Genomic DNA, 10772 nt, shown 5'->3' with positions numbered 1-10772 from the left:
GGGTATTGGGAGGGGTGGGGGAAGGGGTCTTGTATTGTAATTTCATCTTCTTCTTTTTTTTGCATTAATGGTGATCTAGAAATGAAATAATTCGAAATTATCTATAGGGCATTTGAAAATAACAATTTTTATTTTTAAAGTGAAAAGATAATTTGAAGTTATGTTTGGCTATAAATATAAATTGAAGTTGTTTTGAATTGTTTTGAGTAATTTGGAGTTAGAAGGAATGAACCTTCATTTATTGAATCATAATTTTTTCCCGTAAGAAAAAGACTAGTCAAACATAGAAACTTTCTGTTTTCCTTTTTAAAAAAGAAAAACTCAATTATGGTAAAAAAAACAAAAATAGGATTTAGCAAGACTCTTTTTTGTTAGGATAGAGATTTGTACAACAATTTTTGGTGTGTATAACAATTTACGATACTATTTCTTCATAAATAAACCAAACTACGTAAACTGATACTTTTTCTTCATAAACAAATAAAAATATGTAATCTAATACTATTTCATCATATAAAAAAAAGTACATAAAATTGATACTTTTTCTTCATAAATAAATTTTTTTAAAAAACATAAAATTGATACTTTTTCTTCATAAATAATTTTTTTTTTAAAAACATAAAATTGATATGTTTTCTTCATAAATAAATAGAAATACGTAATCTAATACTATTTCTACATAAATAAATAAATAAAAAGTACATAAAAATTTTAAACTAGAAGAACTATTTTGATCTGCCTCTTCTTTGATTCGAAACTCCCAACAAATCCTTGACTCATCGAAGAAATTATTTCAACGACCAAATACTCTCCACAAGATTTAGGTAAATCTGAGCCCCATCTTGAATATGGAAATTTTGTCCATAAATTTTGTTTCTTGCAACTATTCTCCATTCTTTCTTTTCATTGTCATATAAGAACAATGGTGGATTCTTAATCTCTGGAATTGACAATATGTTTCCTTTTGGATTGGTGGTTAATAAAAAACAAAAAGATTGAGTTATCTTTTTGAATTCTAATGGTAACTCAATTGTATGTTTCACCCATGGCTCAATTTCACTAGTACCATTGAGAATGTATAAAGCAATTTTGCCAAAATTAAAATATACATGGCCTAAAATTGCAACTTGTCCCTTTGTTTCTACTAATATTGGAGTAAAGTTGAACAACCTCAATGGCCATTCATTAATAGGGAATGGAATTCTTCTAATGAATTTTTCATCAACAACACTGAATGCAACTATGTCACGTATGTAATTATTTACGAAATAAATCACTCCATCGATACATACACAATTGTCATCCGTAGGACGAAAATTGATGCAACTACAAATCTCTCTCCACGATTTGTCTATACCAATGGTGAAAATCGAACATATCAATTTACCACCTCGAAAAATTTCTGCGTTGAATACTTTATGTCTTTTGGTGGTAGTATCAAAACCAATTGCGTAAAACGTACTTCCCTTATGTTGTTGACAAGGAAGAAAGACATGTTGTTTTATGAAAGGATTGCAAATAGCAATGTCTCCAAGATCATTCCATAGACAAACTAGGCCATTGGTTGATTGCATATACCTAAGATTTTGAAAACATGATTGATCTAAGTATTCAAGGGGACAAGTAGCTAAGTCTTCATCACGTTCTTCATTTTTTGATAATCTATAATATGTCATTCTTGGACGATTTACGAAGAATTGAGTCATATAACTTTTTTGATGTGATTCAATGAAAAAAGGATCTGATATAAGAGAGTAAAAGGATTTTGAAACGCATTTAAACTTCATTAAAGACTTAACAGGAAGCTTTTTCAGAATTTCAATGACAAGTTCGCCTGGGATGCATGCTACAATATAGTTGTAATCTTCCATGAATATTTGATTGTGATTGATGATAGTAAGTGAAAAGTGAGGACCTAAAGAATGAAATATAAACGATCGTATAAAGGCTTTTTTGAGTTGGATTAGGTTCAAGTTAAAAGTTACTATAATTAGGTACACTCCATATCATTGTAGGACTAGGAAATATGGGGAGGATGCAAATTTGTTACTTGTGAAGACTAAAAGCTTATTATTTTGGGAAACGGAGACACAAAAATTCATCCGAATACATCTGCTTTGTGTGTGTGAGAATCTAACCATGTTCAAGACAAGTTTACTTCTCATGGGGAAGAAAAAAATATCATTTATTTTTCTTATATTAAATATAAGTGAACCTTGAAGGAAGCCTTAGGCCCCTGAACCAGCCAATCGTCGTTTGGTGGCATTGGAGACGGAGACGTGACCGAGCTTGTCTGCTTCGGAATGTGGTGATCGTTCTTTGAGAGGCATATAGTGACGCATCCATACACCAGTATACACCTGAAAGGAGGAAGTTTTAAGACTATGGACTTAACTCAGGGATATAAGCAGAGTCCAGTAAAGTAATCAACTTTTTTAGTTCCTAAACAAAACTCATTAGGTTCTAAAGGAACAGCTTTATATCTCTGTATTCTTTCAGATGTCGACACAGTCGAGCACAGTGAGGGAAGACTCGAAAATCCGAAGATTTTGGATTGGCATAACCAAGTACTAAGCAGTTTACCATAAAATGTAATTTGTACAAAATGTAGTTACACCGAGATTGAAAATCAAGACAGTGATTTTACCTGTGCGGGTCTCATAATCTTGGTATCAGGATCATCAAGGGACTCTTTCCAATGAGACAAGTAACCGGCCATCCGAGGAATTGCAAACAAGACAGGAAAGAATTCTGTTGGAAATCCCATTGCCCTAATTCATAAAAAATATTATTCATTAGAGTTATCATTCTTGATAATGAAAAGATTTATCTTAGTTTATGGTTACCTGTAAATTAAACCAGAGTAGAAATCAACATTTGGATACAGCTTCCGTTTTACAAAGTACTCATCTGAGAGTGCAGCTTTTTCCAAAGCAACAGCAACCTGAACGTAGTATGGAAAAATGTGAGAACCATATTGGATCATTGAGCGAAAGTAGTCCATATCCCATCATTACATTCATGCGAGGATTTATAGTTGCACAGATTTAACCAGCATGCCAGATACAATAAATCTGGGTGGTGGCATCAAAAGCTCTATGACTGTGTTACCTACCACAATACTTGTAGCCTATCTCATCTTCTGTGAAGACATTTTTCTCAATTTTGACATATAAATTTCATATTTCAGAGAAATGAGATTCTACCACCTCTTCCACATAGTAACTAGTGCTTACAGGAACACTCAATGCCATTGTAGGATAGAGACGTGCTCAAAATATCCAATCTGCTTGAATCTCCGACATTAAAAAAATAAAGGAGATCGTCCAGTTAAATCAACAGTGGAGAACCCAAGAGAAATAATTTTAGCTACCTTAAAAGATCTGACTTTTGTTAATTTGAAAATTGCCGGAAGAAGAAAGGAACAAAGACTTCATCTGGATGCATAAATAGTGGGGAAGGAAGCTTGATGGCTTTCTGAACAACAAAGAAAAAGTGATGCTGCTTTCAAATAACCGAGGAACCAAGAAGAAAGGATTTTAGTGGGCTTGTTTAAAGGTAACCACAGAAGAACGTACTGGGAAGGTGGTTTATCACTGTTGTAATTGTGATATAGCTTAAATAGCTGAAATTCAGTTTATCAGCTTTTTATGAAACTGAACTAAAACAACATCTGAGGGTATAACCTTATTGGAGACCAAGTCCAACCACTGAGTATGCAGTGCACATATTATATTTTAAGCATAAATGCAACAAACTGAGAGTAGTTAGCTTTCTTAAACTTGCTTCTTCTGGCCATACTGCTGAAATAATTGCGCTTGTTTGCAAAATGAATTGACATTTTTTTCAAAAAAACTTTTCCAATTTCCTCAAAAAGCTTTTCAGCCAAACACCATTAGAGAAAATTCAGTTATTGCAGAACACTTCCGGAATTGCTTTCAACTTTTGAATCAAAAACTATTTTCTAGTGGTATTTGGTTGAGAAAAAAATTGACTTTTTTCCTAAACCTTTGCGTAAACCAGAAAAGATTTTCCAGAAAAAAAAAGTTTCAACTGTTCTTGAAACAAACTCCACTATATTAGTTTTAGCACCAATTTTAATGTTTTAGGTTCTTCTGAGATTCAAGAAAATATGAAGTCCATGAGGATAGCTTAAACATGGATGCTAAATATCCTGTTACTTCTAGAATGCTGGACAAAATTATTTAAATGGAATGTGTCCTTTGGGAACACCAGCTGGACCAAGAAAAATACAATCCTTTTAGCAGCAAAGACACCTTACCTCAATTAAAGGATCGCGACCCACAATAGAAAATACTTCATCAGCCAGCGTCTTGATGACTTTTGCTCTGGGATCATAATTTTTGTAGACACGGTGCCCAAAACCAGACATCTTCCGTTTCCTGAAGGGATAGAGGTACAAGGAAACTCAAATGGTCAAAAATGAATTAGATAATCCTGGACGTTACAACAATAATTATCAGAAAATAAGCACCTATTCTTGACACCCTCAAGGAACTCTGGAATATTTTCAACACTTCCAATCTCACTGAGCATCTTCAGCACAGCCTGTAAACCATGTAATAACATCATTGTCAAGCATAATATAACACCAAACAATGTTATCTCAGAGACATAAAGATAGAGAGCTCATAAAAGATGAAGCTCCTCTATACATACTCATTACTTGCTATAGCAACATTTTACCTCATTGGCACCCCCATGGAGAGGGCCATACAAAGCTCCCACTGCTCCTGCTAATGCTGTGTATACATCAACCCCACTGCACACAACCATTGGTGTATAAGTCAAGTAAATCTTAGTGCTACTGTCTGTGCAATAAAGATGGCTACCTTGAAGCAAGATGACGTGCCGCAGCTGTAGAGCAATTCATCTCATGTTCTGCATGTAATATGAAGAGAATATCGAGCACACGAGCGAGTCGAGGATTGGGTTTGTAAGACCTATTACCTCTGCAAGTTTAAGTAAAAAAGCTTTTAATTTGCTGGCTATGAAGAATTGAAGCTGAATGTGATGCAAATGTAACAAGATTCAAAATAGTGCACAGACATGTTGATTTTTATGATAAGCCACAGTATGTACAATGATGCCATGGCTAATAAGAACCAGGATTGCTACTTCTATCCAATTTAGGAATCACTCAGAACTTCATATACAAAATAAAGCAAAGTAGAGAAATAGAACATACAATGAATCTAGCATGTACAAGAAGTTCTCCGCATAAGAGAGATTGTTGGATGGAAGGACAGGTGGCCTGCCAGCCATTCTTAAGTAAGCAGCTGTAGCAATTGTAGGTGCCTGCAAATACAACAAATAATGCTTATTACCACTGGGTACCGTTACATTCATTTAGACAACAATCACAAAGCCCATACATCAAGCTTCAGCGTGATATCATAGTTCAAAACTCTTAGAAGTTTTTAGGCAATCAAAAGAAAAGTTTGAATGAAAGGAAAATAACCTTGCCAAGGATCCGAACTATTTGTTTATCTCTCACTTGTTTAGACTTGTATATATCCTGTCCCTGAGTGAACAAAGATACAAATGATCAGAACCATCAAAAATATAATGTTACAATCCGAAAGCTTGATGGCAAATAATCATTAAAGTAGGTCAAATAAAGGGAGAACACTGAACAAGAGTTATCATTGCTCTACTTCGGAAGGTGAATCAATCTATTCTCTCTTGACCCTTAGCTGAGAATCTTGGCTACTTAATGAACCAAATACAGAGTTAAGAAGGGCCTTTAACAATATTTCTTTGAGATGGACCACTGAGCAGGACACGAGGAGCAATTTATGTTGTACTCCAGGAAAGGCTTCTTTAACTTATAAAAGAAGCTAAGCAGTGATCCAAAAGAGGGAAAGGGGGGCAGGAAAGATATATAACTGTTCAACTTTGTGTAAGAGATACTTGTCCTTCCCCCCAGAGATTGCCCTTAAGATTTTCATTTGAACTATTTGACTTATCCAACTTGAGCTATGAGTGTACATATAGTTTCTTTTCCATTTTCACAACGAAATAAGAAAAAAGAGTTGGGATATGTTTCCAGATTCTAACAACCATGAAGGTGAGCAACACTAGTAGCTCGCTCTAACAGATACCCACCCTCTTGCCAACTACAAAGGACCTTCAGTGGTAAGACAATGATAAAGCAGTATCCCTTAATTGGAAAAGAGAAGCTAAATTTATTTCACGGAATCAAAATGAGATCATGGAACATCTGAAGCAACAATATATAGGTAAAACATAGGAACTTTGACTACAGAAGATATATCTCTCAAACAGTTCCTCATGTGATGCATCATAGCAAAAAGAGAGAGGAGTACAGAAGTTGGAAAAATTTAAAATGTTGCTTACTCTCAGAGCTGGATTTGCATCAGGATGAAAAACGGAAAGAGCACTCATTGCACTGACAAGAACCCCCATTGGATGAGCATCATGGGGCATTGACTGTATGATATCCTGCAACAAAATTTCAATTGTTCAGAAATTCCGGAACTACAAAAGAGCAGGAACTCAACACTCAACCACATAAACTACAAAATAGGATTGCACAATTGTTTAAACGACAGAGTACAGCCTTAAATGACCGTAATTAAACAACTGGCATCACTATATACAAAGAAGCATAAAGCACGATAACATAAATAGTGGTTGTGCGACAATTTAGGAGGAGTTCTTCCTCCCATTGCACTATCATTATCCTTCTACTAGTGAAGTGCGTTATCACTTAAACCTAAGAGGATTAGTGCAGTTACTTGGAAAAATTTGCCTGGGTAATACTATGGAGTGTTCTTAAAGTTGTGCCAAAATTATGGATTCTTGTAATCAGAGAACTTTCCTTATATTATGTAGGATAAACTTTATTATACTCCTATCTGAGGATCTTTCTTGTATATTGTTTACAACCAATAATACAAACTTCTTTTCTCTTCTCTCTTTTTATATGGCATCAGCATCTCCTCCGTCTTGGTAAAGATTGCAGTAGTTACTACCTACAGGGAAAAGGCTTCCTTCTTCTCATTAGTGTACTGTTCTGTCTTCTCAGAGACCAATTTGGCAATGTGGTGAGCAACCAAACATTTATGAAATGCTAATGGTGTTTCTGAGGTTTCATACGACAAGGCCATGAACTTTTTGAGAGAGAACATGTGCAGACAATGCCAAATAAGTAAAGAGGCACCATAAGTTCATCATTTAAGTAAAATTCAAAGCTTTTCATCTTTCATCATTTGCGAGTGACAAATCTGAATAAAAACTGACTGAAGCTTTCTTAAAAAACTAAAATATGAGCTCACCAAGAGTCCTTGTGGAACCGCTGAATGCTGTGAAACTGTGAACTCCCAGTCTGTTAACTGGTTCTCAGATGGTAAATTACCATACACTGAAATTTCAATAAACACAAATGAAAAGTTTGACCAGCAGAGAAGTTAGATGTATGGAGCAACATAGTTTTTCATTTCATTCTCCTTTTCTTGGTTGGAGGGGTGGGGGGAGGGACTTTATTTTTCTCGGCATTAATAAAAGAAAGGAGTATTTAATTCTTTTACTGCCTTCATTCCGATATGATCTTAATTCTATTCAAATGCTACAGGTTTGAGTAAAAATCTATTGTCCTTATTTGTCATATAATATCAGAAAAAACCTTCAGCATTGTTACAATTTTTGGGCCTTGCTTAATCATTGTTTTTTGAAAAATTTCAAGAGACGGTATACTCCACATAGAAATCACTCTAAACACCATAAAGATGAATCTGCCAGCACAGTAAAAATTTAAATATATACAAAATTATCATTAGAAACACTTACACAAAAGATATGCCACTTCCAAGAAGGAACTTCCCTCGGCCAGCTCTTCAATAGGGTAGCCTCGATATCTAAGGATCCCGGCATCACCATCTATATAGCATATTGATGACCTAACAGGTGCTGTGTTGAGATAGCCTGGATCATAAAGCTTAAGACCCTTATCATTCTGTCCTGTTGTTATCTGCAAAACAATTATACCAAAAATTAACAAACATTTTCAGGAAAAGATACAAAGCAACATACAGGCTTAACCAATTACTCCCTCTGTTCCTTTTTAGTTGTCATAGTTTCCTTTCTGAGAGTCAACTGATATGAACTTTGACTAAAGATGTATTTTTCAACAGATTGATATGGAAAAGATTGCAATTTGTAGTATTTTCATATCTCGAAAAACGCAACATGACAACTAAAAAGGAACGGAACGGAGAGAGTAGCATAGATCATTAAACAACCACAAATAACATCCATTGAGTATCTGTGCCTGGATTTCGAAGATTACAACAAGAAAAACTCCCGTCTTTTCCATGCAATTCGCTCGCAATTAGTCTACAGTATCCCGACTCCTAAAACAATTACACACTATTCTATTGCGCATATGCCTCTAGGCAGAGATGGATACAACATAAAGCCATTCCCTAGCATTCTAACTGTATATATATATATGTCATTTAAAAAAAAATCTAAAGACATGTATGTGTATTAAATTATACACGCACCGGTTTGAAATTCTAGATCTGTCTCAACCTACAGGTATACAATCACACTGCCAACGAAAAGCATAAGCGAGTTTGAATTTTAAAAAACAACACGAAATATTACTTGAGCTATCACAGTCAATAATAGCTATAGAAACCGTAGTTATCGTAAACAGAGATCAAAATTCAAATGGAAGAAAAGCACATCCGAAGATTCAGAATTTAATGATTTACCTTCTTTAAGTCGGTGGCTTTGATAGTGCCATCCTCTGAAACCTGAACCGGATACTTCTTACCGGTCCGCTCATCGATGATCGTCAACGCACCTTTTAGATTCGGCGGAGGTGCAACGCCGGAAACGGCGGAAACACCGGAAGTTTCTAGAAGTTTGAAGGTTGTTAAATCGGAGACGTTGAGTGAAGCTGCAAGGTGAGCTGAAAGCACCGCCAATCTCCCTCGAGCAACTGCTGAAGAATTCCCGTTCTCCATTAGAATGCTTCTTCTATTTTCTTCGAATTCTTTTTCTGTGTTTGATTAGAAATGAATTGATCTTGTGTTCGTTTTTTATTTATGTGTGTGTGAATTTATTGATCTTGGTTTTTGCAAATTGAACATTGATTAGTAATTTGTGGTGAATTACTGGGAAAATGGTCCGATCTGACTTCTTCTCCTTTCTTTTTTTCTTTTTTTTGCAACGTGGCAGGGAGTATTTTATAATGTTTATCCAAATATTTATTTGAAAAAATCATTTTGGCCAGAAAATTTTGCCAGAATGATAAAATAACATATTTTATATTATTTTATTTTACTTTTTTGAATACTTTTATCCTTTTAATTTTAATACATTTTAATTAAAAAATGAAAAAAAAAAAATTATTTTAAAATAAAAAGGATATTATAAACTTTTTAATTTTCTAACCATATTCTGACCAAATTTTCTGGTCATTTAGCATTTCCTATTTATTTTTTTACACAGAATTATATCATATATCAAATATCAAAATAAAAGTTATTTATAATTCACACTACATATAAAACGAGACATAATAGAGACATGGGTATATAATTATCTTTTTGTACGAGTACTTAAAGGTTGAAATTATTTAATCTAGTTAAACTAACATCAAGATTACTCTGATTAGAGGAAGAGTCGAATTAACTCACGAGTTAAATTACAAGGATAGAAATATTAAGTGTGATATAATTAAATTTAAGTGTTTTGTTAATGTAGTTTAACTTCTTTAATGTCATATACAATGTGTTAATCTAACCAATTAATTCCTTAATGTGCTCATTCTTTTTATTTTTTTGTTTGGGGAAAATTTCGGCACACGATTGCGCTGGCAGATAAGGTCATTAGTGGACCTCACCAGAATAGTATTAAAAATGTTTTTTGTGCTTGAACTATTGTTATATTTTCCTTTTTCATGTATTACGTACTGTTTTATTCGTACATTTAGGAATTTTTTAATTTTTTTTTAAATTTGTGATCTAAAATTAAATCAGATAATTGAATAATTATAAATTATTTTATTAAGAATAAAAATAATTTTAAAGTTAAATTAATTTTGAATATGAACTAAAAAATAGGATGTCACATAAAATTAAACGGGGAATAATTTCATAAGTAGTGACGTAACGCAAGCGATTATCTTGGGATGCACAAAATAATCAACGTTTCGTGGATATAATATCCTACTCTCCTATTGGGTGGGGGAAAAAAATTAAATATGTATCGTCCTGTACTAATTCCGCTCACGTTTCCCAAAAAAAATGAAATTATTTTTTCTTTTTTTATGCTTTTTATTTTGACTCCTTTTTTGTTTCTTTTTGTGCTATTTCTAGTGGACCTTTTGAGGCCCAAGTAACCAATTTTCACCGTTTTATTTTTATTTGTTTAGTATTTGAAAAAAGATAAATAATATAAATTTTCTTTCATGTGAGTTTTTAATATTATGAATCTTATTAGAATTTAGATTTCGGATATATGTATTATGTGTGTTTGGATACATATATCTCGAATATATGAGGTTATAATTAAGTGTAATTTATTTCAGATACATTATATCATAGTGGATTCGCTTGTATTTGACTTTCTAACTCGTCTCTCTCTATGTATTTGTATTTTTGAATGTATTTGAAATGCATATGGCATCCCATATACATGTATCTAGTGTGATTCATATGTATATGAAATACATAGACTATCTCACTTGTCTTTCTCTCTTTATTTCAGTGTATCTG

General features: G+C 33.5%; 2 protein-coding genes across 2 annotated transcripts; both read right to left on the bottom strand.

Moving 5' to 3' along the window:
- Positions 1 to 737: 737 nt before the first annotated feature.
- Positions 738 to 1892, bottom strand: LOC102605640 (putative F-box protein At1g47790). Its single transcript, XM_006350068.2, has one exon. It carries the CDS (start codon positions 1869 to 1871, stop codon positions 789 to 791), a length of 1083 nt encoding a protein of 360 aa, XP_006350130.1. The 5' UTR covers positions 1872 to 1892; the 3' UTR covers positions 738 to 788.
- Positions 1893 to 1958: 66 nt separating this feature from the next.
- On the bottom strand, positions 1959 to 9178 carry LOC102595659 (citrate synthase, glyoxysomal). Its single transcript, XM_006349955.2, has 13 exons — positions 8763 to 9178; positions 7834 to 8014; positions 7323 to 7408; positions 6382 to 6486; positions 5483 to 5545; positions 5210 to 5319; positions 4854 to 4973; positions 4708 to 4783; positions 4496 to 4569; positions 4283 to 4403; positions 2847 to 2944; positions 2648 to 2771; positions 1959 to 2360 (listed from the first exon to the last, which is right to left on the bottom strand). The coding sequence occupies exons 1-13, from the start codon at positions 9015 to 9017 to the stop codon at positions 2229 to 2231; spliced, it is 1545 nt and encodes a 514-aa protein (XP_006350017.1). The 5' UTR covers positions 9018 to 9178; the 3' UTR covers positions 1959 to 2228.
- Between the last annotated feature and the right edge of the window lie 1594 nt (positions 9179 to 10772).

The sequence above is a fragment of the Solanum tuberosum genome, unplaced genomic scaffold (genome assembly GCF_000226075.1).
Source record: "Solanum tuberosum cultivar DM 1-3 516 R44 unplaced genomic scaffold, SolTub_3.0 scf00116, whole genome shotgun sequence".
Classification (NCBI taxonomy): domain Eukaryota; kingdom Viridiplantae; phylum Streptophyta; class Magnoliopsida; order Solanales; family Solanaceae; genus Solanum; species Solanum tuberosum.
Note: the sequence above shows the minus strand (reverse complement) of the source record. Positions and strands in the feature narration are given on the sequence as shown.